At 47.4% G+C, this 19,810-nt stretch overlaps 1 protein-coding gene across 6 annotated transcripts in view; it reads right to left on the bottom strand.

Moving 5' to 3' along the window:
* Positions 1 to 2,527: 2,527 nt before the first annotated feature.
* LOC112265789 (zinc finger CW-type PWWP domain protein 1) overlaps positions 2,528 to 19,810 on the bottom strand; it is a 36,303-nt gene continuing 19,020 nt past the window's right edge. The window contains exons 9-17 of one of the 6 annotated variants that reach the window (XM_042298576.1): positions 18,392 to 18,496; positions 15,494 to 15,574; positions 4,301 to 4,376; positions 4,041 to 4,102; positions 3,883 to 3,934; positions 3,635 to 3,796; positions 3,423 to 3,572; positions 3,113 to 3,330; positions 2,528 to 2,950 (exon numbers count right to left, since the gene is read on the bottom strand). In XM_042298576.1, the coding sequence (XP_042154510.1) occupies positions 2,705 to 2,950; positions 3,113 to 3,330; positions 3,423 to 3,572; positions 3,635 to 3,796; positions 3,883 to 3,934; positions 4,041 to 4,102; positions 4,301 to 4,376; positions 15,494 to 15,574; positions 18,392 to 18,496 (1,152 nt within the window). In that variant the 3' untranslated portion in view covers positions 2,528 to 2,704. Of the gene's footprint in view, positions 3,331 to 3,422; positions 3,573 to 3,634; positions 3,797 to 3,882; positions 3,935 to 4,040; positions 4,103 to 4,300; positions 4,377 to 15,493; positions 15,575 to 18,391; positions 18,497 to 19,810 lie in introns of all 6 variants that reach the window. The other 5 variants (XM_042298574.1, XM_042298573.1, XM_042298575.1 and 2 more) reach the window with 5 other exon arrangements.

Here is a 19,810-nt window from a genome sequence, read left to right as displayed (position 1 = left end):
TGCCCAGAGAGGACAGTCTAGCTTTTGAGACCGGTCGTCACAGACCAACCTGGCTGCCCAGAGAGGAGTCTGGCTATAGAGATCGGTCGTCACAGACAAACCTGGCTGCCCAGAGAGGACAGTCTGGCTGTAGAGACCGGTCGTCACAGACCAACCTGGCTGCCCAGAGAGGACAGTCTGGCTATAGAGACTGGTCATCACAGACAAACCTGACTGCCCAGAGAGGACAGGCTGGCTATAGAGACCGGTCGTGACAGACCAACCTGGCTGCCCAGAGAGGACAGTCTGGCTATAGAGACCGGTCGTCACAGACAAACCTGGCTGCCCAGAGAGGACAGTCTGGCTTTTGAGACCGGTCGTGACAGACCAACGTGGCTGCCCAGAGAGGACAGTATGGCTGTAGAGACCGGTCGTGACAGACCAACGTGGCTGCCCAGAGAGGACAGTCTGGCTATAGAGACCGGTCGTCACAGACAAACTTGGCTGCCCAGAGAGAACAGTCTGGCTATAAAGACCGATCGTCACTGACAAACCTGGCTGCCCAGAGGGGACCGTCTGGCTATAGAGACCGATCGTCACAGACCAACCTGGCAGCCCAGAGAGGAGTCTGGCTATAGAGACAGGTCGTCACAGACCAACCTGGCTGCCCAGAGGGGACAGTCTGGCTGTAGAGACCGGTCGTGACAGACCAACGTGGCTGCCCAGAGAGGACAGTCTGGCTATAGAGACCGGTCGTCACAGACAAACTTGGCTGCCCAGAGAGAACAGTCTGGCTATAAAGACCGATCGTCACTGACAAACCTGGCTGCCCAGAGGGGACCGTCTGGCTATAGAGACCGATCGTCACAGACCAACCTGGCTGCCCAGAGGACAGTCTGGCTGTAGAGACCGGTCGTCACAGACAAACCTGGCTGCCCAGAGAGGACAGTCTGGCTTTTGAGACCGGTCGTGACAGACCAACGTGGCTGCCCAGAGAGGACAGTCTGGCTGTAGAGACCGGTCGTGACAGACCAACGTGGCTGCCCAGAGAGGACAGTCTGGCTATAGAGACCGGTCGTCACAGACAAACTTGGCTGCCCAGAGAGAACAGTCTGGCTATAAAGACCGATCGTCACTGACAAACCTGGCTGCCCAGAGGGGACCGTCTGGCTATAGAGACCGATCGTCACAGACCAACCTGGCAGCCCAGAGAGGAGTCTGGCTATAGAGACAGGTCGTCACAGACCAACCTGGCTGCCCAGAGGGGACAGTCTGGCTGTAGAGACCGGTCGTGACAGACCAACGTGGCTGCCCAGAGAGGACAGTCTGGCTATAGAGACCGGTCGTCACAGACAAACTTGGCTGCCCAGAGAGAACAGTCTGGCTATAAAGACCGATCGTCACTGACAAACCTGGCTGCCCAGAGGGGACCGTCTGGCTATAGAGACCGATCGTCACAGACCAACCTGGCTGCCCAGAGGACAGTCTGGCTATAGAGACCGGTCGTCACAGACCAACCTGGCTGCCCAGAGAGGAGTCTGGCTATAGAGACAGGTCGTCACAGACAAACCTGGCTGCCCAGAGGGGACAGTCTGGCTATAGAGACCGGTCATCACAGACAAACCTGGCTGCCCAGAGAGGACAGTCTGCCTATAGAGACCGGTCGTCACAGACAAACCTGGCTGCCCAGAGAGGACAGTCTGGCTATAGAGACCGGTCATCACAGACAAACCTGGCTGCCCAGAGAGGACAGTCTGGCTATAGAGACCGGTCATCACAGACAAACCTGGCTGCCCAGAGAGGACAGTCTGGCTATAGAGACCGGTCATCACAGACAAACCTGGCTGCCCAGAGAGGACAGTCTGGCTATAGAGACCGGTCATCACAGACAAACCTGGCTGCCCAGAGAGGAGTCTGTGCTCACTCTGCTCCAGGGGAGAGGTAGAGACAGAGCTGCATTTCCTATAACACTGTGACTAATACTCAGATGTAAGAGAATATTTATTTCCCCAAATTATCATTCAGTATAAAGAATTTGAAACTATAAAAGATGTGCAGTTTTGGAAGACAAACATGTCCTCCTGCCACAACCTGAGGGACAGCCAGTGAAAAGTGAAATGTAACTTCAACAATATTTCCTGTCTGGTTTTGTTTTGTCTTTCATACCAGGTCATGTGTCTTCTCAGTCATGTTGACACTGGTCTACTACTAATTGCTTTAATGTATTGTTACATTGAAGAGAGAGAGAGAGAGAGAGAGAGAGAGAGAGAGAGAGAGAGAGAGAGAGACAGAGAGAGAGAAACAGAGAGGGAGAGAGAGAGACAGAGAGAGACCGAGAGAGAGACAGAGAGAGAGAAACAGAGAGGGAGAGAGAGAGACAGAGAGAGACCGAGAGAGAGAGTATCCTGTAAAAACAGCAGCTAGCAGGAAACAAACAACTCTGAAACTCCAAAACAAAGTTGTTGTTTTTTTACACACAAACCCCTCCACACACACTGGTTCAATGCTGCTCCCATCTCCACCATTTACAACCAGACAAACTCACAAGTTAGAAACTAATAATTCAATGTTTATTATATTATACAACTGATTAAATAATGTAACCCAACTCATAACAAACATACCTGAACTCAACTATTTACATCAACAATAGAAAACAGAAACGGTTCCTGACCCGAACAGTAGGAGATAGACTGTTACCTACTCCCCTCTTCCCTCCCTCTCTCTACTCCTCCTCAAACAGCATGATAGAGAAGTCATCCTCCTCTTCCTGAATGGGTTCCTGAGCTAGTCTCTTCATCACTTCCTCTCTGCAGCCCAGAATCTCCATGTCTTCATCTAGGAAATCATCCTCTCCTCCCTCATCCCCCTCCCCTACAAACACAGACTGTACAAACTCCTTTCCCTCCTTTTTCTTGATCTGTTGTTCCTCTCCTCCCTCTCCTGTTTCTCTCCTTTCCTCTTTCACTGCCTCCTCCTCAACAGATATATCAGACTCATGTCCCTCTTCCTCCTCTTTCACTGCCTCCTCCTCAACAGATATATCAGACTCATGTCCCTCTTCCTCCTCTTTCACTGCCTCCTCCTCAACAGATATATCAGACTCATGTCCCTCTTCCTCCTCTTTCACTGCCTCCTCCTCAACAGATATATCAGACTCATGTCCCTCTTCCTCCTCCTTCTCTTCCTCTTCCAGGCTTCTCTCCTCTCTCAGTTCCATCCTTTCTTCTCCTTTACTGGTCTCTTTCGCTCTTTCCTCCTCTACTCCGTCTCCCTCTCTCTTCTCCTCCACTCCTCTCTTCTCCTCTCTCTCTCTCTCTAGTACAGTCTGGTCTTTGCTGGGTGGAGAGGCTACGGGGGATCAGAGGTTAGATGTCAGTTCAGACAGCTACAGGTTGTTGCTAGGTAACTAACATGGTCAGTACTGTAGAACTAGAAGTCACCTGGTCTGGCCGTGGTCGCGCTGCCTTTCTTTAGTTTGGAGAGCCAGGGAGTCATCACTCTCTTCTTACCTTCCTCCTCTCCTCTTTTCTTCTCTCCAGCTCTCTCTTTCACTCCCTTTCCTCCCTCGTTCAGGTCCCCTCCAATTGGCTCTGTGAGAGAGACTTGATTAGTTTAGAGTTGAGAAAGAGAGAAGAGGGAGAGAGAAACACACCTGACTTCGTATTCTTTACAGGCTTTAGTCTATTGAACACTCCCTCCTCCTTCTCGCCTGGTCTTTTTATTCTAAGCTGCTCTCCTTCTCTCCTCCCTTCAGTCTCGTCTTCTCTCCTCCCTTCTCTCTTTCCTCCTTGTTTCATGGTTTTCTTTCTGGGCTCTGATGGCGAGAACCATGATGACATCATCAGACCGACTCAGTGTTCTGTTTTAGTGTTAGGGTGGAAGTAAACCCTGCACACTCACCACTCTGCTCTCTTTCACTCTGTCTCTTAGCAGCATTCACCACAGCTGACTTCTGAGGAACACACACATTAATTATACACTTGGATTTAGTCAAACCAGCTCAGAGAGAGAGAGAGAGAGAGTGTGTGTGGAAGACACAGGAGATGTGACATGCTTACCTTGTTTCTGGCATATGCTGACCTCCTGCTCTTTTCATGGTCCAGAAGCATCTCCAGCACCTCTATATCCCACAACAACAAGAGTTGCAGCTCCTCATGAATGAACACATTTAATTTAGAAGTCACTTATCGCTTATAGTCTTTTCAAACAGACCCCAGCTATAGCTACAACAAGGCATTCTTGGAACCTTTTAAAGGAGCCTGTAGTAACTTCAGGTGCAGTGTGTGTGTGTATAGTATTTGTGAAGTATTGTGTGTACCAGAAATCTCGCTGTCCTCTGAGCTCTCTCTGTCTGATGTTTGTTGAGTCCAGAACCCAAACCTAGACAACCTCCTCTGAGAGAGAGAGAGAGAGAGACAGAGAGTAGAGACAGAGAGAGTAGAGAGAGACAGAAAGAGAGAGTAGAGAGAGCGACAGAGAGAGTAGAGAGAGACAGAGAAACAGAGAGAGAGAGAAAGAGAGAGACAGAGAAACAGAGAGAAAGAGAGAGACAGAGAAACAGAGAGAGAGAGAAAGAGAGAGAGTAGAGAGAGAGAGAGAGAGAGAGAGAGAGAGAAGAGAGAGAGTAGAGAGAGTAGAGAGAGACAGAGAGAGAGAGAGAGAGAGTAGAGGGATAGTAGAGAGAGACAGAGAGACAGAGAGAGAGAGAGAGTAGAGAGAGACAGAGAGAGAGTAGAGGGATAGTAGAGAGAGACAGAGAGACAGAGAGAGAGAGAGAGTAGAGAGAGACAGAGAGACAGAGAGAGAGAGACAGAGAGAGAGAGAGAGAGGGATAGTAGAGAGAGACAGAGAGGCAGAGAGAGAGAGAGAGAGAGAGAGACAGAGAGAGAGAGAGAGAGAGAGAGAGAGAGAGAGTAGAGAGAGAGAGAGAGAGAGACAGAGAGAGAGTAGAGAGAGACAGAGAGAGAGAGAGAGAGAGCGAGAGAGTAGAGGGATAGTAGAGAGAGACAGAGAGACAGAGAGAGAGAGAGAGTAGAGAGAGACAGAGAGACAGAGAGAGAGAGAGAGAGAGAGACAGAGAGAGAGAGAGAGAGAGAGAGACAGAGAGAGACAGAGAGAGAGACAGAGAGAGACAGGGAGAGAGAGAGACAGAGAGAGTAGAGAGACAGAGAGAGAGAGACAGAGAGAGAGAGTAGAGAGAGAGACATAGAGAGAGACAGAGAGAGACAGAGAGAGAGTAGAAAGAGACAGAGAGAGAGAGACAGAGAGAGAGAGAGAGACAGAGAGAGAGAGACAGAGAGACAGAGAGAGAGAGACAGAGAGAGACAGAGAGAGAGACAGAGAGAGACAGGGAGTGAGAGAGACAGAGAGAGTAGAGAGACAGAGAGAGAGAGACAGAGAGAGAGTAGAGAGAGAGACATAGAGAGAGACAGAGAGAGACAGAGAGAGAGTAGAGAGAGACAGAGAGAGAGAGAGAGACAGAGAGAGTAGAGAGAAGGAAGGGCATATGTTTATTAAGCAACACACACAAACAAAGTGAATAATTACAGTGCCTTCGGAAAGTATTCAGACTCCTTCCTCGTTTCCACATTTTGTTACGTTACAGCCTTACTCTAAAATTGATTAAATAAAACATTTTCCATCATCAATCTACACACAATGCCCCATAATGACAAAGCAAAAACAGGTTTTTAGAAATTTTTGCAAATGTATAAAAAGTTTTAAAAAACAGTATTCAGACCCTTTGATATGAGACTCGAAATTGAGCTCAGGTGCATCCTGTTTCCATTGATCATCCTTGAGATGTTTATACAACTTGATTGGAGTTCACCTGTGGTCAATTCAATTGATTGGACATGATTTGGAAAAGCCACACCTGTCTATATAAGGTCCCACAGTTGACAGTGCATGTCAGAGCAAAAACCAAGACATGAGGTCCAGAGGTACAGATCTGGGGAAGGGTACCAAAGAATATCTGCAGCATTGAAGGTCCCCAAGAACACCTTTGTAAATGGAAGAAGTTTGGAACCACAAAAATTCTTCCTAGAGCGGGCTGCCCGGCCAAATTGAGAAATCGGGGGAGAAGGGCCTTGTTCAGGGAGGTGACCAAGAATCCGATGGTCACACTGACAGAGCTTCAGAGTTCCTCTGTGGAGATGGGAGAACCTTCCAGAAGGACAACCATCTCTGCAGCACTCCACCAATCAGGCCTTTATGGTAGAGTGGCCAGATGGAAGCGACTCCTCAGTAAAAGGCACATGACAGCCTGTTTGGGAGTTTGATAAAAGGCACCTAAAGGACTCTCAAACCATGAGAAACAAGATTCTCTGGTCTGATGAAACAAAGATTGAACTCTTTGGCCTGAAGAGGAGAGGATCTGCAGAGAAGAATGAGAGAAACTCAACAAATACAGGTGTGCCAAGCATATCTAAAAAAGACTCGAGGCTGTATTTGCTGCATTTGCTGGGTCTGAATACTTACCAGTCAAAAGTTTGGACATGCCCACTCATTCCAGGGCTTTTCTTTATTTGTACTATTTTCTACATTGTACAATAGTAGTGAAGACATCAACACTATGAAATAACACATGGAATCATGTAGTAACCAAAAAAGTGTTAAACAAATCTAAATATATTTTGTATTTGAGATTCTTCAAAGTAGCCACCCTTTGCCTTTTATTTTTTTTTATTTCACCTTTATTTAACCAGGTCGGCTAGTTGAGAACAAGTTCTCATTTACAACTGCGACCTGGCCAAGATAAAGCAAAGCAGTGCGACACAAACAACACAGAGATACACATGGAGTAAACAATTAACAAGTCAATAACACAGCTGCCTTGATGACAGCTTTTCACACTCTTGGCATTCTCTCAACCAGCTTCATGAGGAATGCTTTTCAAACAGCCTTGAAGGAGTTCCCACATATGCTGAGCACTTGTTGGCTGCTTTTCCTTCACTCTGCGGTCCAACTCATCCCAAACCATCTCAATTGGGTTGAGGTCGGGTGATTGTGGAGGCCAGGTCATCTGATGCAGCCCTCCATCACTCTCCTTCTTGGTCAAATAGCCCTTACACAGCCTAGAGGTGTGATTTGGGTCATTGTCCTGTTGAAAAACAAATGATAGTCCCACTAAGCACAAAACAGATGGGATAGCGTATTGCTGCAGAATGTTGTGGCAGCCATGTTGGTTAAGTGAGCCTTGAATTCTAAATAAATCACAAAGTGATTCACCAACAACAACAAAAAACACAACATCACCCCCTCCTCCATGCTTCACGGTGGAAACCACACATGCGGAGATCATCTGTTCACAAAAACATGGTGCTTGGAACCAAAAATCTCCAATTTGGATCAAAGGACATATTTCCACTGGTCTAATGTCCATTGCTCGTGTTTCTTGGTCCAAGCAAGTCTCTTCTTATTATTGGTGTCCTTTAGTGGTTTCTTTGCAGAAATTCAACCATGAAGGCCTGATTCACGCAGTCTCCTCTGAACAGTTGATGTTGAGATGTCTATTACTTGAACTCTGTGAATTATTTATTTTGGCTGCAATCTGAGTTGCTGTTAATTCTAATGAACTTATCCTCTGCAGGAGAGGTAACTCTGGGTCTTCCTTTCCTGTGGTGCCTCATGAGAGCCAGTTTTATCATGGTGCTTGATGGTTTTTGTGACTGCACTTGAAGAAACTGTCAAAGTTCTTGACATTTTCCGTATTGACTGACCTTCATGTTTTAAAGTCATAATGGACTGTCGTTTCTCTTTGCTTATTTGAGTAGTTCTTACCCTAATATGGAGTTGGTCTTTTACCAAATAGGGCTATCTTCTGTATACCACCCCTACCTTGTCACAAGACAACTGATTGCGTCAAACGCATTAAGGAAAGAAATTCCACAAATTAACAAGAAACACCTGTTAATTGAAATGCATTCCAGGTGACCTCATGAAGCTGGTTGAGAGAATGCCAAGAGTGCAAAGCTGTCATCAAGGCAAAGGTGGCTACTTTGAAGAATCTCAAATATAAAATATATTTTGATTTGTTTAATACTTTTTTGGTTACTACATGATTCCATATGTGTTATTTCATGGCTTTGATGTCTTCACTGTTATTCTACAATGTAGAAAATAGTACAAATAAAGAAAAACCCTAGATTGAGTTGAGTAGGTGTTTCCAAACTTTTGACTGGTACTGTTTGTAAATGTGATATTTCCTTTAGTTTTTATACATTTGCAAAAATCTCTAAAATCCTGTTTTTGCTTTGACATAATGGGGTATTGTGTGTAGATTGGTGGGGGGAAAAGAACAACTGTTTAACCCATTTTAGAACGAGGCTGTAACGTAACAAAATGTGGAAAAGGTCAAGGGCTCTGAACACCTTTCCGAAAGCACTGTATGTGAGAATGTGGCTGAGACAGTGTGTGTCTGTGTTTTTGATTTACTATTTTTGTGGATACCAGAGGTCCTCACAAGGATAGCAAAACAAGAAAAATTCAGACAAGTGGGGACATTTTGCCGGTCCCCAAAAGGAAAGATTCTATTTTAGGCTTAGGGGTTTTAAGGGTTAGGGTTAGAATTAAGGTTAGGGTTAGGGGATAGGTATAGGTATAGTTTTAGGATTAGGGGTTTGATGTAGGGTTAGGAGTAGGGGATAGGTATAGTTTTAGGATTAGGGGTTTTAAGGGTTAGGGTTAGAATTAAGGTTAGGGTTAGGAGTAGGGGATAGGTATAGTTTTAGGATTAGGGGTTTTAAGGGTTAGGGTTAGAATTAAGGTTAGGGTTAGGAGTAGGGGATAGGTATAGTTTTAGGATTAGGGGTTTTAAGGGTTAGGGTTAGAATTAAGGTTAGGGTTAGGAGTAGGGGATAGGTATAGTTTTAGGATTAGGGGTTTTAAGGGTTAGGGTTAGAATTAAGGTTAGGGTTAGGAGTAGGGGATAGGTATAGTTTTAGGATTAGGGGTTTTAAGTTAAGGTTTAGGGTGAAGTTTAGGGTTATGGTTAGGAACAATAGAGTTTTGCATGGAAATCAATTATTTGGTCCCCACAAGGATAGCAATACAAAACTGTGTGTGCAGCATATGGCTGATACACTTTCCACTGAGTCGGCTTCAGCTCCAGACAGACTGGCCAAGAGACTGAGGACAGAATATGTGACGTGTGTGTGTTCTGTATATGTGACGTGTGTGTTGTGTATATGTGAGGGGAGATGGCCTGTGTGTGTGTTGTCAGGTTGAATATCTCCCCCTGGTGACAGGGACTTGTAACAACCAACTAGAAATCTGACTGACAGAACAATAGAGACTAATGAATGAATGGATGTAAAATTCTGAATGCCATCTTTGGGACGTTAACTCTGACGTCATCCCATTGAAGGTAAAATGTAAAAAGGTTAGGCTACGGAAAGCACAAACCATGGATGGATGGATAGAGGGATATATGGATGGAATAGATAGATACAGGTAACTGCCAGAATAAAGGAAACACCAACATAAAGTGTTTTAATAGGGCGTTGGGCCACCAACCAGAACAGCTTCAATGAGCCTCGGTGTCTGGAAATCTATTGGAGGGATGTGACATCATTCATCTATGAGAAATTGCATCATTTGGTGTTTTGTTGATGGAAAACGCTTTCTCAGGCACCGTTCCGAATCTCCGATAAACCCCCTATACTCCGTTGAGACACCCTTTAAACCCCCTATACTCCATTGAGACACCCTTTGAACCCCCTATACTCTCTTGAGACACCCTTTAAACCCCCTATACTCCGTTGAGACACCCTTTGAACCCCCTATACTCTCTTGAGACACCCTTTAAACCCCCTATACTCCATTGAGACACCCTTTGAACCCCCTATACTCTCTTGAGACACCCTTTAAACCCCCTATACTCCGTTGAGACACCCTTTAAACCCCCTATACTCTGTTGGGGTGTGTCACCTTAGTGGGTTGATTCACTGATGTGGTCATCCTGTCTGGGTTGGCGCCCCCCCTTGGGTTGTGCCATGGCGGAGATCTTTGTGGGCTATACTCAGCCTTGTCTCAGGATGGTAAGTTGGTGGTTGAAGATATCCCTCTAGTGGTGTGGGGGCTGTGCTTTGGCAAAGTGGTTGGGGTTATATCCTTCCTGTTTGGCCCTGTCTGGGGGTGTCCTCGGATGGGGCCACAGTGTCTCCTGACCCCTCCTGTCTCAGCCTCCAGTATTTAAGCTGCAGTAGTTAATGTGTCGGGGGGCTGGGGTCAGTTTGTTATATCTGGAGTACCTCTCCTGTCCTATTCGGTGTCCTGTGTGAATCTAAGTGTGCGTTCTCTAATTCTCTCTTTCTCTCTCTCTCTCTCGGAGGACCTGAGCCCTAGGACCATGCCCCAGGACTACCTGACATGATGACTCCTTGCTGTCCCCAGTCCACCTGGCCGTGCTGCTGCTCCAGTTTCAACTGTTCTGCCTTATTATTATTCCACCATGCTGATCATTTATGAACATTTGAACATCTTGGCCATGTTCTGTTATAATCTCCACCCGGCACAGCCAGAAGAGGACTGGCCACCCCACATATGCTCTCTCTAATGTTACTTCCGGCGCCGACAGAGATGGCCGCCTCGCTTCGCGTTCCTAGGAAACTATGCAGTTTTTTGTTTTTTTACGTGTTATTTCTTACACTAGTACCCCAGGTCATTTTAGGTTTCATTACATACAGTCGAGAAGAACTACTGAATATAAGATCAGCGTCAACTCACCATCAGTACGACCAAGAATATGTTTTTCGCGACGCGGATCCTGTGTTCTGCCTTACAAACAGGACAACGGAACGGATCCCATGCAGCGACCCAAAAAAACGACTCTGAAAAAGAGGGAAACGAGGCGGTCTTCTGGTCAGACTCCGGAGACGGGCACACCGTGCACCACTCCCTAGCATTCTTCTTGCCAATGTCCAGTCTCTTGACAACAAGGTTGATGAAATCCGAGCAAGGGTAGCATTCCAGAGGGACATCAGAGACTGTAACGTTCTTTGCTTCACGGAAACATGGCTCACTGGAGAGACGCTATCCGAGGCGGTGCAGCCAACGGGTTTCTCCACGCATCGCGCTGACAGAAACAAACATCTTTCTGGTAAGAAGAGGGGCGGGGGCGTATGCCTTATGGCTAACGTGACATGGTGTGATGAAAGAAACATACAGGAACTCAAATCCTTCTGTTCACCTGATTTAGAATTCCTCACAATCAAATGTAGACCGCATTATCTACCAAGAGAATTCTCTTCGATTATAATCACAGCCGTTTATATCCCCCCCCAAGCAGACACATCGATGGATCTGAACGAACTTTATTTAACTCTTTGCAAACTGGAAACCATTTATCCGGAGGCTGCATTCATTGTAGCTGGGGATTTTAACAAGGCTAATCTGAAAACAAGACTCCCTAAATTTTATCAGCATATCGATTGCGCAACCAGGGGTGGAAAGACCTTGGATCATTGTTACTCTAACTTCCGCAACGCATATAAGGCCCTGCCCCGCCCCCCTTTCGGAAAAGCTGACCACGACTCCATTTTGTTGATCCCTGCCTACAGACAGAAACTAAAACAAGAGGCTTCCACGCTGAGGTCTGTCCAACGCTGGTCCGACCAAGCTGACTCCACACTCCAAGACTGCTTCCATCAAGTGGACTCGGAGATGTTTCGTATTGCGTCAGATAACAATATTGAATACGCTGATTCGGTGTGCGAGTTCATTAGAACGTGCGTTGAAGATGTCGTTCCCATAGCAACGATTAAAACATTCCCTAACCAGAAACCGTGGATTGATGGCAGCATTCGCGTGAAACTGAAAGCGCGAACCACTGCTTTTAATCAGGGCAAGGTGTCTGGTAACATGACCGAATACAAACAGTGCAGCTATTCCCTCCGCAAGGCTATCAAACAAGCTAAGCGTCAGTACAGAGACAAAGTAGAATCTCAATTCAACGGCTCAGACACAAGAGGCATGTGGCAGGGTCTACAGTCAATCACGGACTACAGGAAGAAATCCAGCCCAGTCACGGACCAGGATGTCTTGCTCCCAGGCAGACTAAATAACTTTTTTGCCCGCTTTGAGGACAATACAGTGCCACTGACACGGCCTGCAACGAAAACATGCGGTCTCTCCTTCACTGCAGCCGAGGTGAGTAAGACATTTAAACGTGTTAACCCTCGCAAGGCTGCAGGCCCAGACGGCATCTCCAGCCGCGCCCTCAGAGCATGCGCAGACCAGCTGGCCGGTGTGTTTACGGACATATTCAATCAATCCCTATACCAGTCTGCTGTTCCCACATGCTTCAAGAGGGCCACCATTGTTCCTGTTCCCAAGAAAGCTAAGGTAACTGAGCTAAACGACTACCGCCCCGTAGCACTCACTTCCGTCATCATGAAGTGCTTTGAGAGACTAGTCAAGGACCATATCACCTCCACCCTACCTGACACCCTAGACCCACTCCAATTTGCTTACCGCCCTAACCCATCTGGACAAGAGGAATACCTATGTGAGAATGCTGTTCATTGACTACAGCTCGGCATTCAACACCATAGTACCCTCCAAGCTCGTCATCAAGCTCGAGACCCTGGGTCTCGACCCCGCCCTGTGCAACTGGGTACTGGACTTCCTGACGGGCCGCCCCCAGGTGGTGAGGGTAGGCAACAACATCTCCTCCCCGCTGATCCTCAACACTGGGGCCCCACAAGGGTGCGTTCTGAGCCCTCTCCTGTACTCCCTGTTCACCCACGACTGCGTGGCCACGCACGCCTCCAACTCAATCATCAAGTTTGCGGACGACACAACAGTGGTAGGCTTGATTACCAACAACGACGAGACGGCCTACAGGGAGGAGGTGAGGGCCCTCGGAGTGTGGTGTCAGGAAAATAACCTCACACTCAACGTCAACAAAACTAAGGAGATGATTGTGGACTTCAGGAAACAGCAGAGGGAACACCCCCATCCACATCGATGGAACAGTAGTGGAGAGGGTAGCAAGTTTTAAGTTCCTCGGCATACACATCACAGACAAACTGAATTGGTCCACTCACACAGACAGCATCGTGAAGAAGGCGCAGCAGCGCCTCTTCAACCTCAGGAGGCTGAAGAAATTCGGCTTGTCACCAAAAGCACTCACAAACTTCTACAGATGCACAATCGAGAGCATCCTGGCGGGCTGTATCACCGCCTGGTACGGCAACTGCTCCGCCCACAACCGTAAGGCTCTCCAGAGGGTAGTGAGGTCTGCACAACGCATCACCGGGGGCAAACTACCTGCCCTCCAGGACACCTACACCACCCGATGTCACAGGAAGGCCATAAAGATCATCAAGGACATCAACCACCCGAGCCACTGCCTGTTAACCCCGCTATCATCCAGAAGGCGAGGTCAGTACAGGTGCATCAAAGCTGGGACCGAGAGACTGAAAAACAGCTTCTATCTCAAGGCCATCAGACTGTTAAACAGCCACCACTAACATTGAGTGGCCACTGCCTGTTCACCCCGCTGTCATCCAGAAGGCGAGGTCAGTACAGGTGCATCAAAGCTACACTATATTTTTTTAATGTAACATAGTATAATACTTTACACTCAAACGGCCTACTATTTAAGAAGCAAGTACGGGTATTAGGACACGGTATTGTAATCGTGAGAGCCTGTTAAAATGGAAACCGGAAAAACAAAACAGACTAAACTGAATTTTGAAAAAAAAAAAAAAAAAAACGAAACAACCTTTTTATAGGGCCCTATACATTGTCCTTTTTGCACTAACACTCTTGCACGGACTCTACCCACACACACACACTTACAGTGACAATCCAACATACACATATAACATGTGCACACTGATGCCACACACACTCACAGCATATACTGCTGCTACTGTCTATTATCTATCCTGTTGCCTAGTCACCTTACCCCTACCTACAGTATACTGCTGCTACTGTCTATTATCTATCCTGTTGCCTAGTCACCTTACCCCTACCTACAGTATACTGCTGCTACTGTCTATTATCTATCCTGTTGCCTAGTCACCTTACCCCTACCTACAGTATACTGCTGCTACTGTCTATTATCTATCCTGTTGCCTAGTCACCTTACCCCTACCTACAGTATACTGCTGCTACTGTCTATTATCTATCCTGTTGCCTAGTCACCTTACCCCTACCTACAGTATACTGCTGCTACTGTCTATTATCTATCCTGTTGCCTAGTCACCTTACCCCTACCTACAGTATACTGCTGCTACTGTCTATTATCTATCCTGTTGCCTAGTCACCTTACCCCTACCTACAGTATACTGCTGCTACTGTCTATTATCTATCCTGTTGCCTAGTCACCTTACCCCTACCTACAGTATACTGCTGCTACTGTCTATTATCTATCCTGTTGCCTAGTCACCTTACCCTTACCTACAGTATACTGCTGCTACTGTCTATTATCTATCCTGTTGCCTAGTCACCTTACCCCTACCTACAGTATACTGCTGCTACTGTCTATTATCTATCCTGTTGCCTAGTCACCTTACCCTTACCTACAGTATACTGCTGCTACTGTCTATTATCTATCCTGTTGCCTAGTCACCTTACCCCTACCTACAGTATACTGCTGCTACTGTCTATTATCTATCCTGTTGCCTAGTCACCTTACCCTTACCTACAGTATACTGCTGCTACTGTCTATTATCTATCCTGTTGCCTAGTCACCTTACCCCTACCTACAGTATACTGCTGCTACTGTCTATTATCTATCCTGTTGCCTAGTCACCTTACCCCTACCTACAGTATACTGCTGCTACTGTCTATTATCTATCCTGTTGCCTAGTCACCTTACCCCTACCTACAGTATACTGCTGCTACTGTCTATTATCTATCCTGTTGCCTAGTCACCTTACCCTTACCTATATGTACATATAATTATCTTGTACCCCTGCACATTGCCTTGGAACTGGTATCTCGTGTATACAGCCATGTTATTTGTACTGAACTGGTATCCCGTGTATATAGCCATGTTATTTGTACTGAACTGGTATCCCATGTATACAGCCATGTTATTTGTAGCCAAGACAACGCAGGAGTGGCTTTGGGACAAGTCAACGCTCCCCATTCAACCTGACAGAGCTTGAGAGGATCTGCAGAGAAGAATGGGAGAAACTCCCCAAATACAGGTGTGCCAAGCTTGTAGCGTCATACCCAAGAAGACTGGAGGCTGTAATGTCTCGATGTCCAAAAACCTGTTTTTGCTGCGTCATTATGGGGTATTGTGTGTAGATTGATGAGGGGATTTTTTTCATCTACATTTTAGAATAAGGCTGTTAAGTAACAACATGTGGAAAAGGGGTCTAAAACACCTTCCGAAGGCACTGTATATATATATCTTCATCTTTAACTCTGTTTGAAGATGACCCATAGGTAAGCATTTCACTTTTAGTCTACACCTTCTGTTTACAAAATATGTGACAAATAAAATGAGATTTGGATGGACAGATATAATAGATAGATAGACGGATTGAACCTTGAGTGGAATACTCTGGGCTTGTGTTGCTATGAGGACAGCTTCTCTCAACTTCTTCTTGAATCTCTGGAGAGACTTCCCCTGTAGGAGAGGAGAGGAGAGAGGAGGAGAGGAGACAGGGATGAGAAGAGGAGAAGTGAGAGGAGGAGAGGAGATGGGAATGAGAGGAGAGGAGGAGAGGAGACAGGGATGAGAGGAGGAGAAGTGAGAGGAGGAGAGGAGATGGGAATGAGAGGAGAGGAGGAGAGGAGACAGGGATGAGAGGAGGAGAAGAGAGAGGAGGAGAGGAGACGGGGATGAGAGGAGAGAGGAGAGGAGACGGGGATGAGAGGAGGAGAGGAGACAGGGATGAGAAGAGGAGAAGTGAGAGGAGGAGAGGAGATGGGAATGAGAGGAGAGGAGGAGAGGAGACAGGGATGAGAGGAGGAGAAGAGAGAGGAGGAGAGGAGACGGGGATGAGAGGAGAGAGGAGAGGAGACGGGGATGAGAGGAGGAGAGGAGACGGGGATGAGAGGAGGAGAGGAGACGGGGATGAGAGGCGGAGAGGAGACAGGGATGAGAGGAGGAGACGAGAGAGGAGGAGAGGAGACAGGGATGAGAGGAGATAAGAGAGGAGGAGAGGAAACAGGGATGAGAGGAATGAGGAGGAGAGGAGACAGGGATGAGAGGAGAGAGGAGGAGAGGAGACAGGGATGAGAGGAGAGAGGAGACAGAGATGAGAGGAGAGAGGAGACAGGGATGAGAGGAGAGGAGAGAGGAGACAGGGATGAGAGGAGAGAGGAGGAGAGGGAGACAGGGATGAGAGGAGAGAGGAGGAGAGGAGACAGGGATGAGAGGAGAAAGGAGGAGAGGAGACAGGGATGAGAGGAGACAGGGATGAGAGGAGAGAGGAGGAGAGGAGACAGGGATGAGAGGAGAGAGGAGGAGAGGAGATGGGGATGAGAGGAGGAGAGGAGATGGGGATGAGAGGAGGAGAGGAGACAGGGATGAGAGGAGAGAAGACAGGGATGAGAGGAGGAGATGAGAGAGGAGGAGAGGAGGAGACGAGAGAGGAGGAGAGGAGACAGGGATGAGAGGAAACAGGGATGAGAGGAGAGAGGAGGAGAGGAGACAGGGATGAGAGGAGAGAGGAGGAGAGGAGACAGGGATGAGAGGAGAGAGGAGGAGGGGAGACAGAGGAGAGAGGAGGAAAGGAGACAGGGATGAGAGGAGAGAAGAGAGGAGGAGAGGAAACAGGGATGAGAGGAGGAGAGGAGACAGGGATGAGAGGAGGAGAAGAGAGAGGAGACAGGGATGAGAGGAGAGAGGAGGAGAGGAGACGGGGATGAGAGGAGAGAGGAGGAGAGGAGACAGGGATGAGAGGAGAGAGGAGGAGAGGAGACAGGGATGAGAGGAGAGAGGAGGAAAGGAGACATGGATGGAGGAGGAGAGGAGACAGGGATGAGAGGAGGAGAGGAGACAGGGATCAGAGGAGAGGAGACAGGGATGAGAGGAGAGAGGAGGAGAACATGGATGAGAGGAGGAGAGGATACAGGGATCAGAGGAGGAGAGGAGACATGGAGGAGAGGAGAGAGGAGACAGGGATGAGAGGAGAGAGAAGGAGAGGAGACAGGGGTGAGAGGAGTGAGGAGGAGAGGAGACAGGGATGAGAGGAGAGATGAGGAGAGGAGAGAGGGATGAGAGGGGAGAGGAGGAGAGGAGACAGGGATGAGAGGAGAGAGGAGGAGAGGAGACAGGGATGTAGGAGGAGAGAGGAGAGAGGGATGAGAGGAGAGAGAAGGAGAGGAGAGAGAAGGAGAGGAGAGAGATGGAAAGAAAAAGGCAGGACAGATATGAGCAGTATAGGGTTAGTATAGTATAGTAATAAAATATAATACTGCTAATATAATACTATTGTTCTTCTGCCTTCATCCCAACCACAGGTTAGGGTTAGTGCCCATTTCCATACAAAACGTATGGGCTCATATAAAATAAATGACATCTAGGGTCAAAGGTCAAAATTTCAGGTAGTCAAGGTCAGGGTGTTGACACTCACCCATGTTAAAGGCCCAGGGTCAGCCACAGTGCAGTGCCCCTGGATGTAGAGGCCTATACAATGTCTGAGGTTTTAAACAGGCCTATACAATGTCTGAGGTTTTAAACAGGCCTATACAATGTCTGAGGATTTAAATGCATATTGTATTTTACTCTAGAGTTGACGTTGATTAGTAATCGTGTGCTTTCATTTCAGTACATCCAAAGTGTCATGATCCCTGATGGTGCTCTCACCAGGCATTACATGACTCACGATCATATATGGAATGAGGAATACCAACACTACGTATTTTAAATATTAAATAAACTAAATGTAACTACAGTAACGGTTGGCATTTCATTTTCACACTGTACCGTAACCAAACTGTCACCCCAAAACCATAACAGGTACTAAACAGTTGTTTATGGACTGTTCGAACACTAATAGATGAGACAGAAGAGGGCAAATCAACTGAACTCAACACCAGCTCAGTGGGCTAACACAGTCTCAACTGAACTCAACACCAGCTCAGTGGGCTAACACAGTCTCAACTGAACTCAACACCAGCTCAGTGGGCTAACACAGTCTCAACTGAACTCAACACCAGCTCAGTGGGCTAACACAGTCTCAACTGAACTCAACACCAGCTCAGTGGGCTAACACAGTCTCAACTGAACTCAACACCAGCTCAGTGGGCTAACACAGTCTCAACTGAACTCAACACCAGCTCAGTGGGCTAACACAGTCTCAACTGAACTCAACACCAGCTCAGTGGGCTAACACAGTCTCAACTGAAATCAACACTAACACGACTGTGGACTAACACAGTCCTGAGTGGCACAGACAACCAGGGTTAAATTGTATGCCCTTTCCAGAAGACTAACCGTGATGGCGGCATCCTCAGTGAGCTCTGTGTAATTTCTGACTTTAGACCGACACACCCAGGCTCTGCTGACTGGTTCCCCCAGGTAGGTTACATGGTACCTGCACTACACACAAACATAACATACACATTACACACAATCAGAAATGTTCACATGAAAGACACTACCCCAGTGTTTTCATTCAGTCATTTATAATAGGAGACTTCCACTGATCTTACAGGGTACAGGGTACAGGTCAGTGTGTCTCTTACAGGGTACAGGTCAGTGTGTCTCTTACAGGGTACAGGGTACAGGTCAGTGTGTCTCTTACAGGGTACAGGTCAGTGTGTCTCTTACAGGGTACAGGTCAGTGTGTCTCTTACAGGGTACAGGGTACAGGTCAGTGTGTCTCTTACAGGGTACAGGTCAGTGTGTCTCTTACAGGGTACAGGTCAGTGTGTCTCTTACAGGGTACAGGTCAGTGTGTCTCTTACAGGGTACAGGTCAGTGTGTCTCTTACAGGGTACAGGTCAGTGTGTCTCTTACAGGGTACAGGGTACAGGTCAGTGTGTCTCTTACAGGGTACAGGTCAGTGTGTCTCTTACAGGGTACAGGTCAGTGTGTCTCTTACAGGGTACAGGGTACAGGTCAGTGTGTCTCTTACAGGGTACAGGTCAGTGTGTCTCTTACAGGGTACAGGTCAGTGTGTCTCTTACAGGGTACAGGGTACAGGTCAGTGTGTCTCTTACAGGGTACAGGTCAGTGTGTCTCTTACAGGGTACAGGTCAGTGTGTCTCTTACAGGGTACAGGGTACAGGTCAGTGTGTCTCTTACAGGGTACAGGTCAGTGTGTCTCTTACAGGGTACAGGTCAGTGTGTCTCTTACAGGGTACAGGTCAGTGTGTCTCTTACAGGGTACAGGTCAGTGTGTCTCTTACAGGGTACAGGTCAGTGTGTCTCTTACAGGGTACAGGTCAGTGTGTCTCTTACAGGGTACAGGTCAGTGTTTATCTTACAGGGTACAGGTCAGTGTGTCTCTTACAGGGTACAGGTCAGTGTGTCTCTTACAGGGTACAGGTCAGTGTGTCTCTTACAGGGTACAGGTCAGTGTTTATCTTACAGGGTACAGGTCAGTGTGTCTCTTACAGGGTACAGGTCAGTGTGTCTCTTACAGGGTACAGGTCAGTGTGTCTCTTACAGGGTACAGGTCAGTGTGTCTCTTACAGGGTACAGGTCAGTGTGTATCTTACAGGGTACAGGGTACAGGTCAGTGTGTATCTTACAGGGTACAGGGTACAGGTCAGTGTGTCTCTTACAGGGTACAGGTCAGTGTGTCTCTTACAGGGTACAGGTCAGTGTGTCTCTTACAGGGTACAGGTCAGTGTGTCTCTTACAGGGTACAGGTCAGTGTTTATCTTACAGGGTACAGGTCAGTGTGTC

The sequence above is a fragment of the Oncorhynchus tshawytscha genome, linkage group LG15 (assembly GCF_018296145.1).
Source record: "Oncorhynchus tshawytscha isolate Ot180627B linkage group LG15, Otsh_v2.0, whole genome shotgun sequence".
Taxonomy (NCBI): domain Eukaryota; kingdom Metazoa; phylum Chordata; class Actinopteri; order Salmoniformes; family Salmonidae; genus Oncorhynchus; species Oncorhynchus tshawytscha.
Note: the sequence above shows the minus strand (reverse complement) of the source record. Positions and strands in the feature narration are given on the sequence as shown.